This window comes from Epinephelus fuscoguttatus, linkage group LG16 (genome assembly GCF_011397635.1).
Source record: "Epinephelus fuscoguttatus linkage group LG16, E.fuscoguttatus.final_Chr_v1".
NCBI classification, from domain to species: Eukaryota; Metazoa; Chordata; class Actinopteri; order Perciformes; family Serranidae; genus Epinephelus; species Epinephelus fuscoguttatus.
The window spans coordinates 36,868,822-36,884,848 of record NC_064767.1 but is presented as its reverse complement, the minus strand read 5'-3'; the positions used below and the strand labels follow the sequence as shown (position 1 = coordinate 36,884,848).

Below are 16,027 nucleotides of genomic sequence, written 5' to 3'. Positions count from 1 at the left end.
TCGCCCTTGGTGTCACACCTCTTTTGATTCCGCAATGATGGCGTGCTGCCTAAAATCCCACACTGGGACGGCATGTTGCTGCCTTTGTTTGGTTCTGTATCAAAATGCAAAAGTGCCATGAAAAAGGGACTTCATACAGGCTACATTGTACCCTGGGCCTCTAAGGACGCTGACAGTTCGGGTCTCAAAGCAGTCTATGCCTGCTTTGTCAGGTAGGTAATATTTAGTCTTGGTCTCAAGACACTTACCAAATGCATGAATGCACTCATTTAAGAGAGCATCAAGAGATGCTGCTTTCCCCAACGTGGATGATCCCATAGTAGCTGGAGGAAGGACAGAGGTCAACACTTCCTGCTCACTTCTCTGGACCAATCAGGGTTTTCCTGGAAACAGGAGAGAGACAGCCACAGTGTAAGACTCTTTACATATTAGTATGAGAATAAATACACTTTGCTAGTTCTTTGATCACATAATGTCAAACTGTATTGTGTGTCATTAATCAAATAGCTTTAAGCAGTCGTTCGCTGCATTCGTCTATTATGTAAATGCTAATCTGTATGGAATTTTGTCTGTGTCTGGATTTGTCTACTTTACAGAGACAGTCTTCAGATCAATTGAAACCAACATACACCAAAGCAGAACAATTACAGGATGGAGCATCTATGCAAGCATCTACTGAATTTTGTCTGTGCCAGTAATGTATGGAAAGTTTCAGATATTGTACTGTATGTGAAACTTGTGCCATTACTACTGACAAAACAACAGCACACACTTTATTGAGAAACAATATGTTTTTGAGTTAGGAGCAGTATTTACACTATAAACATAGATAACTTATATATTTCATGCTAGCCAGTGTGGGCATTTAATGCATTTTATTAAAGCCCTCATATTGAGGTGTTATATTCTTTCTTCTTTTTTGAAGACATTTGACATTTGAACATGTCCTCCAATAACATGAAATCAACAATAGACCCATTGCTCTCTCTCTTTCACTCTCCTCTCCTGCATTTTTCTGTCTTGGCCTCTTTCAGTAGGCTATCTGACTCTGTCACTAATTCAAAAACAGAATTCCAGAATATATTTTTTAGTCAATAAAACCATAATGAATACAAGACAGTAACACAAACACCTAAAATAACAGACCTAAATGAAAACTATTCTTTTTTTGGGACATTACAACATAATTATGTCCCACAAAAACCACGTGGATGCAGTAAACATGAGCTGCGGTACTGCTTTTATGGTTACCTTCGTACCGCAGAAGGCCTACTCTGGCTACGGTGGCAGAACGGGGCCTGGTGGCCAGCTGGCCTGCCTGCCTCGCGCACCTCCCTCGCTACGTGATGGAGGTGGCCTAGCCGACCACCCCAAACCCAGGCCCGTGGGAGAAGGGGGCCCGGGAGCTGCCGGCCCTCCCTCTTCCCTCTAACATTTATACATACCATACAGGGCTCGAAATTGCAACCGTTTTGGTCAAATATGTGACCAAAATTTCATCTGTGCGACCTCAAAATATAATTGGGAGCACTGGGGCGAGTGTAAATAATTCTTCTGGTACGACTATTTTCCCCCTAAGTCGAATATCTCATTCACAAGTGCAACTTGCTGCATACAGTGGCGTTGTGCTAGCCTACGTCACACATTTTGTTTACTCTGATTGGTTTTCAGTCTTTTCAGTTGCGTGAAGGGGCACTTTGAGTGACAACCGTTGATACCGCCCCTTGGGAATAGAAGAAATGTACACTCCGTGTCCAGACCCATTCGCACTTTGCAAATTGGGTGTGGCAACGCCAGGCTACCACTGAACCACTGATGACAATACTGATGATGACTGTCATCACCATCAGTATTATCATCGTCTAAGGTTTCTCTTTCATTCACAGTGGTGTTCCGTAGTTAAGTGGTGTTTTTTATAGAAAAATGTCTTCAGCTGAAAAAGTTGTTAATGATAAGTGTACTATACACAAACAATGTCACGTATGCTAGGGTTGGGCGATAATACGGTAATAAGGTATCCCGCGGTATCTGAAAATAGCAATGGTATCAGTTTCAATACCATCATTAAAAAAAATCTGCCACCCATATAGGCCTAAAGTGGCCTGATATAATATTAAATATAATTTATTTAATGTGTAAATAATGACTGTTTGTTCAGCACTTATGTATGTGTGGTTGGTTTTCAATTTAATACTATTACAATTTAAAATTAATAATAGGCTATAATGTTTCTCATAACTGTTGTCGGGAGATGACATTTGATAAAGTTTTTGGATGTGACATCGTCACGTGACAGCTCAGATGTGAGAAAGAGCAGAAAAGATGGCAAGCCGCGCATCAAGCGAGTTGGTCCCCAAGAACCCCACAACTTCACAACTTCTGCAAGCAGCAGCAGCAGCAGGTCCAGTTTCCATCAGAATGGAGGAGGGAGAAGCGCAACCCGAACCACCGAAAAACAGATGACTGTGGGCAGTCTCCTTCAAAGAAAAACCGACGCGGTGGCAGGACCAGTCGGCACCATACGGGAGAGAGCAGTAGCAGAGATAACTGCCTGTTGTAGCAAGCCTGTTATTCAGGGAGACGAAGACCTCCTTCTCAGGTGGAAATGTGATGGAGCCAGGCGTTTTCCTCTGATGTTGAGGGCTGCCTGAAAGTACCTGTGCGTTTGTGCCACAAGCTCTCATCAGAGCGCATATTCAGCACCGCGGCCAAAGTTGTCAATCCACTGCGTGCCCTGCTCCAGCTGGAAAAAGTAAACATGCTGGTTTTTCTGGCGAAAAACCTTGAATAGTTTTGAAGCATAGGATGCTGCTATAGTTATCATTATACTTTGTTTTTATTCCATTTTCAATGAGGAGTAGCCTGTTCTGACGGTCAAAACAGTTGGAACTTGGAGAGGGTGAACTTTTCAAACTAAAGGTAGGCTCTAAAAATAAACCAACGAACAGTATTCCCTGTTGCTTCTCAGGATAGGATTATATATGCCCATTTTCAATCATGCCTTGTTATTTATGGTTCTGTTTTTCTTATTTGATAAGCCCTAGTATCGGATGCTGTAGAACTGTGCTTTTAGTGTATTTGATTTATGTTGATAGGTTCTAAAAATAAACCATCGGACAGTAGCCGCAGCGGTCGCATACGCTGTACAGCACACATTATCGTTACCGCCGTTATTTATTGATACATTTTTGGAAGTGGACTGTAGCCCACAGACAGTGTTGTTATTTCATTCTGTTTGGTTGACTGCTGCATTTGCATTTTTTTAGGACTCCCTCTTTCTCCCTCTGAGCCCTTTAAAGTGATTTTTAATTAGTCACGGTAATACCGTATACCCCGGGAAAATGTGGGGAAGCTTTAAAGGTAACAAAATTTGGATACCGCCCAACTCTAGTACTTGATGACCTCAGAATGGAACTTGATGACTTCAGAATGGAACTTGATGACCTCAGAATGGAACTTGATGACTTCAGAATGGTACTTGATGACCTCAGAATGGAATCTGATGACCTCGGAATGGTACTTGATGACTTCAGAATGGAACTTGATGACTTCAGAATGGTACTTGATGACCTCAGAATGGTACTTGATGACTTCAGAATGGTACTTGATGACCCCAGAACAGTACTCGATGACCTCAGAATAGTACTTGATGACTTCAGAAAGGTATTTGATGACCTCAGAATGGTATTTGATGACCTCAGAATGGTACTTGATGACTTCAGAATGGTACTTGATGACCTCAGAATGGTATTTGATGACTTCAGAATGGTACTTGATGAGTTCAGAATGGTACTTGATGACCTCAGAATGGTATTTGATGACCTCAGAATGGTACTTGATGACTTCAGAATGGTACTTGATGACCTCAGAATGGTACTTGATGACTTCAGAATGGTACTTGAAGACTTCAGAATGGTACTTGATGACTTCAGAATGGTACTTGATGACCCCAGAACAGTACTCGATGACCTCAGAATAGTACTTGATGACTTCAGAAAGGTATTTGATGACCTCAGAATGGTATTTGATGACCTCAGAATGGTACTTGATGACTTCAGAATGGTACTTGATGACCTCAGAATGGTATTTGATGACTTCAGAATGGTACTTGATGACTTCAGAATGGTACTTGATGACCTCAGAATGGTATTTGATGACCTCAGAATGGTACTTGATGACTTCAGAATGGTACTTGATGACCTCAGAATGGTACTTGATGACTTCAGAATGGTACTTGAAGACTTCAGAATGGTACTTGATGACTTCAGAATGGTACTTGAAGACCTCAGAATGGTACTTGATGACCTCAGAATGGTGCTTGAAGACTTCAGAATGCTACTTGATGACTTCAGAATGATACTTGATGACCTCAGAATGGTACTTGATGACCTCAGAATGGTACTTGATGACTTCAGAATGGTACTTGATGACCTCAGAATGGTACTTGATGACTTCAGAATGGTACTTGATGACCTCAGAATGGTACTTGATGACTTCAGAATGGTACTTGATGACTTCAAAATGGTATTTGATGACTTCAGAATGGTGCTTGAAGACTTCAGAATGCTACTTGATGACTTCAGAATGATACTTAATGACCTCAGAATGGTACTTGATGACTTCAGAATGGTACTTGATGACCTCGGAACGGTACTTGATGACTTCAGAATGGTACTTGATGACCTCAGAATGGTACTTGAAGACTTCAGAATGGTACTTGATGACTTCAGAATGGTACTTGAAGACCTCAGAATGGTACTTGATGACCTCAGAATGGTGCTTGAAGACTTCAGAATGCTACTTGATGACTTCAGAATGATACTTGATGACCTCAGAATGGTACTTGATGACCTCAGAATGGTGCTTGAAGACTTCAGAATGGTACTTGATGACCTCGGAACGGTACTTGATGACTTCAGAATGGTACTTGATGACCTCAGAATGGTACTTGATGACTTCAGAATGGTACTTGATGACTTCAAAATGGTATTTGATGACTTCAGAATGGTGCTTGAAGACTTCAGAATGCTACTTGATGACTTCAGAATGATACTTAATGACCTCAGAATGGTACTTGATGACTTCAGAATGGTACTTGATGACCTCGGAACGGTACTTGATGACTTCAGAATGGTACTTGATGACCTCAGAATGGTACTTGATGACTTCAGAATGGTACTTGATGACTTCAAAATGGTATTTGATGACTTCAGAATGGTACTAGATGACCTCAGAATGGTACATGATGTGGGGTTGGGTGATAATATGGTAATAAGGTATCTGAAAATAGCAATGGTATCAGGTATCATTAGAAAAATCTGCCACCCATATAGGCCTAAAGTGGCCTGATATAATATTAAATATAATTTATTTAATGTGTAAATAATGACTGTTTGCCCAGCACTTATGTATGTGCGCTTGAGTTTTCAATTTAATACTATTACAATTTAAAACTAATAATAGGCTATAATGTTTCTCATAACTGTTGTCGGGAGATGACATTTGATAGTTTTTGGATGTGACATCGTCACGTGACAGCTCAGACGTAAGAAAGAGAAGAAAAGATGGCAAGCCGCACATCAAGCGAGTTGGTTGCAAAAAAAAACCACAACTTCACAACTTCTGTCAGCAGCAGCAGCAGCAGGTCCAGTGGCCATCGGAGTGGAGGAGGGAGAAGCGCAACCCGAACCACCAAAAAACAGATGACTGTGGGCAGTCTCCTTCAAATTAGGGCCGATGCGGCGGCAGGTCCGGTCGGCACCATACAGGAGTGAACAGGAGCAAGCAGGAGCAGAGATAGTTTAGATACTTTATTAATTCCCCTGAGGGGAAATTCAATGTTTTCACTCTTGCTTGTGAATTACACACAGGTCTGAAAGACACACACATGCACAAACAGGACCTATACATGCACAACGTGGAGAGATGTCAGAGTGAGGGGGCTGCCCTTGGTGAGGCGCCCCAAGCGGTTGGGGGTTTCGGTGCCTTGCTCAAGGGCACCTCGGCAGTGCCCAGGAGGTGAACTGGCACCTCTCCAGCCATCAGTCCACGCTCCATATTTTGGTCCGGACGGGGACTCGAACAGGCGGCCCTCCGGTTCCCAACCCAAGTCCCTATGGACTGAGCCACTGCCGGCCCAGTTTTCAATGAGGAGTAGCCTGTTCTGACGGTCAAAACAGTTGGGACTTGGAGAGGGTGAACTTTTCAACTTTTCATTCTGTTTGGCTGACTGCTGCATTTGCACTTTTTTAAAAATATTTATTAATAAAAGTTGTTAATGTTTTACATGTTTTGTTATTTTTTCAGTATTCTTAGACCTATGTAATGTTTGTTATTATGTTTCTTAATGGTATAGACACAAGCCGACATTTTGGCGACTCCCTCTGAGCCAGCTAATTTTTAATTAGTCACGGTAATACCGTATACCCCGGGAAAATGTGGGGAAGGTTTAACGGTAACAAAATTTGGATACCGCCCAACTCTAACGTATACAGTATAATGTAGACTTTGTGTTGCAATAAAAAAAATCGATTACACTGTTGGTGCTTCTTACATTATGGTGGGTGCTCCCAAAATTTTGCTGGTGCTCCTAACTTTTTGAAGTTGGTAGCATCAGTGCTAACATGTAAAAAAGTTAATTTCACGCCCTGCTATATAATGTTCTGTACATAATAATAGATGGATTAGCAACCATTTTACTTCTGACGATAAATAGTTTCCATCCTAGACTTGTATGGCTTTTTAAATGGTTTTATTTAAAGGAGCTATATGTAAGAAATCTAAAGCAAATAGTCGTAAAATCCACCTAATATGTCACAGAGACTAACGAATAATGTTAATATAACATACTGATCTCACTGACAACAATAGTACAGCCAGAATATTTGCATTTAAAAAAAAAAAGTATGGTCTGCAAATCATGTTTATGTTTTGAATTTGTGTTTTGGCCTGTTGCGCCACCCACCGCTGTCTATCAGTCACACAGTCAGTAGAGTCTCAGCATCAGTTACAGTTATGACTGAGCTACAGCAGCACGGCAAGCCGCTGGAAAACCGAAGATCAAGGACACGGCGACACTGCCCTGCCACGGCTGCCGCAAACAAATCAGTCTCCAGTGTGCCGCTGTCCAGCAACCTCGAATCTGTAGGGGGGGCGGACACGACTCGCGGCAGTATTTTGAATTTGAGTGCAGTAACCGTTTTGGCCACATTCTTACATACAGCGCCTTTAAGGTGTAAAAAAAAAAAAAGAGAGAAGACAATACCGCAATATCATACCGTCACTGCATCCCTCCCAAAATTATACTGTGATATTGATTTTAGGCCATACCGCCCAGCCCGAGGCCCAAGCCCTAACCTCTTATATAAAGAGCATTACTCCTTTCCTTTCATTACTTTTCCTGTCTGTGTGTACAGCGGAAAATAGTCAGTGTGTGCGTGTGTGTGTGTGTGTGTGTGTGTGTGCGCGCGCCTGCGTGCGAGCATCTAGCGAGAGAGAGAGAGAGAGAGAGAGAGAGAGAGAGAGAGAAAGAGCTTTTGGCATCAGAACATTTTTGTAGTTAGCCTAATTCTCTAGTTTTGTTGTAGTGTATTGTTGCTGTAACCTGGTACTGTATCTCTGTGTGATGTTACTGTTACTGCAGCTGGACTATTGATCAGTCTAGGCCATAGGCCCAGCGCGTTAGCCCTCCCACCAAATTTCACCACGAGCCGGTACTGGTCTTGCCAAGAAAAGCCATTAGCGAAGCAGCAAGCAGAGTAAAATAATCTTTTATTCATCCCACAGCAGGGAAATTTGCAATAAACTGAAGGATTGGTATGTGATGTCATAAGGAAGTGTTTCCCTCATCTACATGCCTTGGTGTGGCAATGGCGTCAGTCACATTACTTATCCTCAGATTAATTATCCTTACTTTAATCCAGACCTCCACAGAAAAAAGGTATGCTGCTACTCTGTCAGTTAATCAACTTTGCTACTTGATCTTACCACCATGCTACTGAAAAATGTAATGAAGTTAGTAACGTTACTACTTATAGTGACACTACTGCCCAACACTGAATATATTGCTTTTAGAGATTCCCATAATGGATCACTACTTTGGGCTAGCGTTTCACTACATTCCAGTGCCATTCAGGGATGTAGATCCAAATTATGGACCTTATGCACAAGCAGTTTCTATGCCTCATTTGAATCTTTCTGTGACCCACCTGGCTGTAGTTGTATTTAAAGGTGAATCCTAGTGCAGGGGGCAACCAAACTGGTGAAAGGGGCCTCAGAGTCTCCCCTATTTTTTTTTTTAATGAAGAACGCTTTCTCAACCATTGTCAACATCATTAGGTCCTTCCCCTGTAGGACAGCTTTAATTTCTGTATTTGTCATTGGCCAAAGTACTCCAGCTACACTGGAGAATATGCAGTCTTACTGATACTTTATATGATGTGACAATTAACAAATGACAAAAAGCCAATCCATTGCAGGTAAAATGCTCTGTTGTGCCTTTTCTACAGGCTGTTCCCAGCAGCGACCAGGTGTCTGATGTGGCCTTCCTATTTATGTGGTATTGATGTTTCTATGCATAACAGGGATATTTTGACCTATTACATGGCATTTTTATCCAAAATAATCATGTTTATATCTGCAGGTTTGTGAAGTCCCTTTTTACCCATGACAGTAATGTTTCATTAATCCATAATGACATTTATACAGACTTCAGGAATATTTGTCACCACAACAATGATAGTTATACTAACAACACAGCAATGTCTGTATGCACGAGCTGACATTTTTAACATCACTTATGAAATACACCAATAACAATCAAAGGTTCTCCAAATCATGCTACCGTTAAAGCAGTATGAGTTGCCCTTTAAAAAATCCATCAGGCATAAGGTCCTGCTCTAACACCTGAAAGTCCAGTATTCACTCTTCTTTGAGGTCTAAAAAGTAGTTAAGTAAGAAACTATTCATGGTCTTTATGTTTTTAAATATGACAGTATTCAACACCAGTGTGCCTTCATTATGTTTTCCAAAGCCAGTATAAATGTTTTCAGGCAGGTGGGTGAGGACAGCTAGGGAAGGACCCACATGCACACAGTCAGTCTTAGCAGACAAGAAGAGTGATTTGTTGACAAAGTGAATATATATAAACTTATAGACAGGCAGGCTCATGTTCTAAGGTTACTGTTTTGGGTTGCAGGGTACAGTAGGCAGGCAGGTACAGGTTTGAGGTTTCAGGGTCAAGATTTAAGGGTTAGGACTGCTGGGTACAGGGTTCACAGTGGGCTAATAGGAAGATACAGGTCCCAAGTTTCAGTGTAAAGGGTTAGGGTTGCAGGTTACAGGGTTCAGAAGAGGCAGGTACAGGTTCCAGGTTTCAGGGTTAAGGGTTAGGGGTTAGGTTTGCAGGGTACAGGGTTCACAGTAGGCAGGCAGGCGGATACAGGTTTCAGGGTACAGGTGGCAGGGCACGCAGCAAGGTTGACGATCTGCAGCTGACAGGATATGGTGATTGAGAAATGAGACACATAAGCGAGAAGATGTAGGCGTAGATGACCACGAAAGTCCAAGCACGTCTAGTTGACAGGTGGAGAATGGCACTAAAGCTTGGGGAAGTGGTGCAGCTAAAAAAAGAGACAGAGAAGGAAAGTGGACAGAAATAAACACAACTGAGGAGGCCATCATGGCAGTTATACTGGTTAGAATCCCTTCAGCGCTCATTGTTCAGGAGGTTTTTACTGGGAGTCAAGTCATCCACAGAGGTCTCTCCCCCCTCAGAACAAATGGGCAACGTGATTTAAACACTACATAAAGCAGTTTCACGTTACAAATCAGTGGTTCTCCTATGCTGTTGAGCATGTTGGAGACGGGCTGCTTGCCCAGCACCTGCAAATGTGTGCTCAACTAATTCTGTGGTAACTGAAGGTGTGCTCACTTTATTTTTCATCCAAATGTTCAGGAGGTTTTTACCGGGAGCTGAATTATCCACAGAGGTCTCTTCCACTTTAAAACAAATGGACCAGGTGATTTAAGCCTGTAAAAACCCTGAACAAAGCAGTTTCATGTTACAAATTAGTGTTTCTCCAACACTGTTTGGCATGTCGGAGACAGGCTGCTAGCCCAGAACCTGCTAATGTGCGCATACCTTTTTTCTCTGATAAATTAAGATCCAGATGTTCAGGAGGTCTTTACCAGGAGCAAAATTATCCACAGAGGTCTTTTCCTCTCCAAAGCCCTGGTTCCCCAAGACTATGGGATTTTGGATTATTATAGAAAATCAATCTGTGGCAAACAAACGTTTATGATACTTACACGTTTTGCTCAGCCAGATAAACTTCCCAAATGAACACCAAATTTATGATTTTTAAAACCTAAATGCAATCACCATAAGTTAAAAGCTAACATTAGCCAATAAACAAACTACACCACAGTCACATAACTTAATATCTCTACCACAGCAAGGCTGTAAAGCCATGTTTGGCATGCTGACATCCTGAGGTCTCATCAAGCCACTTCTTAGCAACCATCCTTTTTTAAGACACATTAATGCTTCATTCAAGAGTGGAGTATTTACTTACATATTTTATGTTGTAGAGCAAAACATAAAAGTCTCTTAAGCTTGTGTTAACCACAGATCTTATTTCAGGTATCTAACCAAAAACCCATAAAAAAACATTAACTTTTAGATACAGTAGGGTAACTGGGAGTGCTAAAATGCTAACTCATTTCCAGGTTTTAGGACTCAATCCTGGAGCACTGTTTACATCCACTGAAATTCTACACACTAGACTTTTAAGCTAGTTTCGAATTCTGAGTACATGAGTGCTAAATAAGAAAAGGACCAGCACCTCTATGCTCCTATTAAGTGGTGGTTTCTGTCTCCAAATGCAACATGTTGCATGAAGCACTTAAAAAAATGTAATATTGGTTGAAGGTGAATCTTTGTCGGAACAGGATTAAATCTAGTCTAGTCTTCATAAGAAATCTAAAATTCCAACCAAAGCCAACTACATTATGCAGGTGGTGGGAGCTGGGGACTCTGGGGGTTTGGACCTTGTTAATGGCTTAGTATGTAATCAGCTGCCATCACCTCGGTGAGGCAAAAAAGACATCACTGGCCAACGTCTAATTTATTCTGTGACGCTTGTGTCAACATCAGTGTGTCAGTGTGTTTGTCTGTGTATGTGTACACAGTTGATATGAATGAAGACATTGTTCCTTGACTGTAAATGAATAAGATTTTAGAAGAGACCAGGCTTAGATCTGGTGGTCCAAATGTGTCTGGGGATTTCAGTACTAATTTAAATCACGTAAAAGTTCTTATTGATAACACAATTTAATACTAAGAGCACTCTGAAGTAGCCTTTAATTATAAATGAATCAGAGCAGTCAGGTTTTTATGCCCATCATGTTAGCAAACAGTTGCTCATTTACACTTCCAGCACATATTGAATAACATCATTTATCTGGAGTTCTCTGTTTAGACCTCCACCAATTCCTGAGGACAATATGTGTCTCTATAGCCACTAAATGCTCCACTATATTCACCAGCTAGTCTCTGACTCTGTCTGCCTGCTGTTTGGTACTGAGCAGGGAGTGCACAGTGGGTTTATCAGAGCTTTTTGTTGAAAACAGCAGCTTGCTGCCGCTGGAAACTAGGTTGATGAAAACAGTGAGAGTGAACCAAAACGGTAAAATTGCAGGCTGTAAAACCAAAACAACAAGCTGAAAGACTTAAATTTGCTTCATAGAGCTGAGGAGAATTCCTGCCTCCTAAATCCTACCAGTGGCCGTAAAAGGCTGGACTGAAGGACAGCACAGAAAAACTAATAATGGCAGCACAGGAGCAGGCACTTAGTACAAGATCAATAGAAGCAGGGGTCTACCACACCAGGCAGGACCCCAGGTGCAGGCTGTGCAAAGATGCTACTGAGACAGTTCAGCACATAATAGCAGGGTGTAAGATGCAGGCAGGAACAGTGTACATGGAACACCATAACCAAGTGGCTGGCATAGTGTACAGGGACATCTGCATTGAGTATGGGCAGGAAGTCCCAAGGTCAGAATAGAAGACACCTTCTAAGGTGGTTGAGAATGACCGAGCTAAGATCCTGTAGGACTTTCAGATCCAGACTGACAAACTGGTGACTGCTAACCAAATGTACATCATGTTGATCGACAAACAACAGGAGAAGGCAGTGATGATAGATGTAGCAATTCCGAGCAACAGCAGCATCAGGAAGAAGGAACATGAGAATTTTGAAAAATACCAAGGGCTGAAAGAGGAGCTAGAAAAGTTGTGGCAACAGATAAAGGCAACAGTGGTGCCATTTACATTTGAATATTGCCCAGATGGAACTGTTCTCTGCAATTCCTGCAGTAAGGAATTTTGTTACCATCGGAGTACTTTAAGCCTGAAATATCACCTCAATACAAAGCATTTAGCAGCTAAATTTTTTCATTTTCCCACATTCCCAGCTTGCTGCCAGCCAGGCAGAATGTCTAATGTTTGTATTTTTCATGGTCAATGTCAATGCAACAATCACTGTCTCCTACATGTCTTTACTATCAATTAAGGCTGCAACTTCGCCAGTCAGAGTTCATCCAAGTTGAATTCCATGTGACAGAAAGATGCGAATTTGCTTTGCCACCTGAAGCAGTTGTTTTATTCTCCCTCTGCTCGAATGGAAGTGAATGGGGGTCAATATTCGCCTGTATTAATTTCACTCATATGTAACCGTACCCTAGTGCCATGTCAGTGTTAGGAACAAATTCTCCCTCTCCATTGTCTTTGCTGACTCCAAAAATAAGTGATTTTCTCATTGTAAAATATCTGATCATTGACTGTTGCAGTTTTTAATAACATGAACTGTGACCTTGGCCTTGCTAAAGCTCCATCCTGCCTTTTCCTCAGCTTCACAGGGCAGCCAATCACCATACACTAGCTATGCTGCCTTGAATAGTGTATGGGCATATGGGCTAACCAAAAGAGAAACCAAAAGGACTGGTGCTGACAGGGCGACTTGTTGCAAATAAAACTGTCTCTGTTGCACACTCATACCCCTTTGAATGATCCATCAAACTGTGAGAAACAAACTGTGATGGAAGAAGTAGTCAGATCCTAGCTCTAAAACAATGACAACTACTCCAAGTAAAAAGTACCAAAGTATCATCAGCTAAAAGTAGTCAAAGTACTTGGTATGGGGGAAGAATATCTGCTGTTAATATATGTTACTTTTTTATTTATCAGACAAATATACAAACATGTCTGTTTAGAACAGGCCAAGTGTTTGACCTCTAAAGAACCTCTCATACAAACAACTTCACTCTCAACATTGCATTTCTTTGGGTCCTGAGCAACATACCTGGTCACCAAACAGCTGTAGATTTATTTTGATGTTTAAATCTGAAAAATATTAAATTATGTTGCTATTCTAACTCATTGTGCTCCTATATAACTTACAATAGACCCCCAAAGCACCTAAATGAATGCAACTCAACAGTATACCACTTACTTACTGTGAAATTCTACTTAAGACGAAAATATTGTAAAATATTGTACACCTGGTTCTTTCTCTGCCATAGTTCTTTCTTGATGCAGTCGTGCACGCCCTCCACCTCCCCATCACTACCTAGTCTTTACGGATTCATCAGCCTCATTTGCCTCAGTAGTCAATAGCCTCAGAGTCAGCAGCCACCACCACCACCAGTGTCTCTACTCCATTCTTTTGTCTCTACTGATCCAAATAACCCAAACCATGATCTTTTTCTAAACCTAACCAAGTAGTTTGCTGCCTAAATATAACTTCAACCATTTCACAATATTAACCATGTGTTACAATGTGTTTAAGCTCTGTGCCCTTCATGTCACTATGAGATGCAGACGCGCAGTGACAGCTGGCACTTATTTGACCTGGGATGTGAACATGCTATAAACACACTTAGTGGACATGCTTGTCTCCACAGAGCCCTGAAGCCCTGCCCCGGCTGCTGCACAAAGCCACAGAGGGTTTAAATCATACAAATCACACTAGATGTGACACTAAATGGCACTAAATGGGTCCTCAGAAATACATGTGTCAAGTCTGAAGTAGACTGGATGAACGGTCCTCAATATGTGCTAAGGACACACATGCATACATAAAAAGCATTTAAGCATTGTGCTATTTTAACACAATAATAATGTGAATTAACTTCTTTAAAAGTAAGGAACACCTCTTCCAAATACAGAAATCACCACCTTTATAGGATTTGTTATTTTTGAAATGTCTGCTTTTGACTCGGTATCTTTGTCTGATATTTAAACAATTCACAATTCTATATGGCAGCTGCAAAGCCAGGAAACAAAAACTTAAAATGAGGTAGTTTATTATGGTTGAATGACAGTTATGACAGTAGCACAAACCCTGAAGAAACTTACTTGCTTTCACTACAGACTGTCTTGCTTGTGACAAATAATAATAATAATGATAATACTGTAGAAGCAAAAAAGTCAAGGTCTCGAGCCGTGCCAGAAAGCTCGCGACCTCGCTCTTCTCCTCTCAAACGGACTTTCTTTGTCTTCCATTAGATATCAAAAACTCAAATACTCAGAGGTCAAAAAATCACTGGAGACACGTAGAATCAGATGCAACTGAGTTTAATGTGCTCGCAGGCAACAAACACATCACAACTCAATGAGTCAAGCTCCGGAGCAAGACTGAAGTTTCTTTGTTTGCGCTCGCTCTTTTATCGTAGAATTTCTGCTGAGTCATCTCTTTCCCTTAATCCTTCCCACTTGGCTCTGATCGTAACGATATCCCACCTCTGCTGAGTCACTTTTTTCCCACCATAATGGTGTCATATTTCTGCTGAGTAATGTTTTTCCTAGATCTAAGACCGCCTCCTCTTACTAGGGTCATTCTCAGGACAAGCTGTAATTCCCCTAATTTTCCACTAGTGTTTTCTGAACCCATCCTCATGCTATTTTTTGAAATGATTCACAGTGAGTCCTAGGTACTTCTCCACCACAATGCTTAAGTGCTCAGTGAGTGTGTGTGTCATAAGAATACATGAAATATGTGTAATTTGTCAGTTGCACAGATTATATTGCTTCAACACATATCTTTTAAAGGTCAACTAAAAGGTACAGTATATGTCTTCAGTAAATCAGTACATTACACTACAATACTGATGATGATGATGATGATGATAATATTAATAACAATATCATAGTAAAGGCACAGTCTCCTCTGGTTTTTAGCTTTGATCTAGGAATTACTAACAGAAGTCTGCCAGAGGATCTCAGGCTCATAAGGGGTTAAGTCTAATATACATTTCTGCAGAAAAACTTGCACAGAGCTTCAGGAGAGCTGCAAAGATGGTTTGCAATGCTTACCAAGAACCTCACTGCACACCTTCTGAAAAATGTGACAATGGGCCAGGCACCACAGACACTACAGAAGTTTGACTGGACATCAGAGACGGGGGGAAGTGAGATTTCCAGACAAGTACCTCACATCTGTCCAACAACACCAAAAGCATGGACCAATTTGAAGATGGTCTAGTAGAGCAAATTAGATAATATCTCCACTTGTATGAACCCTCTTTTAAAGATTAGAGAAAAAGAATAAAGTAAGTCACAGTCCCTGGAAGGAATTGCTGGAGAGTGATGTTGGAGGGTACACCTAAAAATGGAAGCAAATTCGTAAAAATTAAAAATGTTAGCAAAAAGCAGCAGGAGTGACTGAGCAGGGAGATGCACTGACTGTGAAAAATAATGGACATGGCCACTGTGTCATCTTGTTTTAAAGCCTTGAGTTTGGCATTAGAGGCTGACGCTGTGGAGGAGCAAGGGGTAAGTCTTAAAAAATGTAGTGTAGTGGATAGTGCCGGTGCCCCATGTACAAAGGCATTGCCTTGCTGCAGCGGCCGCGGGTTCAAATCCAACTCACAGCCCCCTTGCTGCATGTTAGTCCCCACTCTCTCTCTGTCTCCCCATTTCACTCTCTGTCCTGCCATTAAAGGCAAAAGGCCAGAAAAATAATCTTTA

The 16,027-nt window shown here is 41.4% G+C and overlaps 1 protein-coding gene across 3 annotated transcripts in view; it reads right to left on the bottom strand.

The window, feature by feature from the left end:
- The window catches only part of rasgrp3 (RAS guanyl releasing protein 3 (calcium and DAG-regulated)), a 72,112-nt gene that overhangs the window by 30,908 nt on the left and 25,177 nt on the right, over positions 1-16,027 (bottom strand). For 2 of the 3 annotated variants that reach the window (XM_049601191.1, XM_049601192.1), the window contains exon 2: positions 249-383. In XM_049601191.1, coding sequence (XP_049457148.1) covers positions 249-318 — 70 coding nt within the window. In that variant the 5' untranslated portion in view covers positions 319-383. Of the gene's footprint in view, positions 1-248; positions 384-16,027 lie in introns of those variants that run through there. The other variant, XM_049601193.1, reaches the window with a different exon arrangement.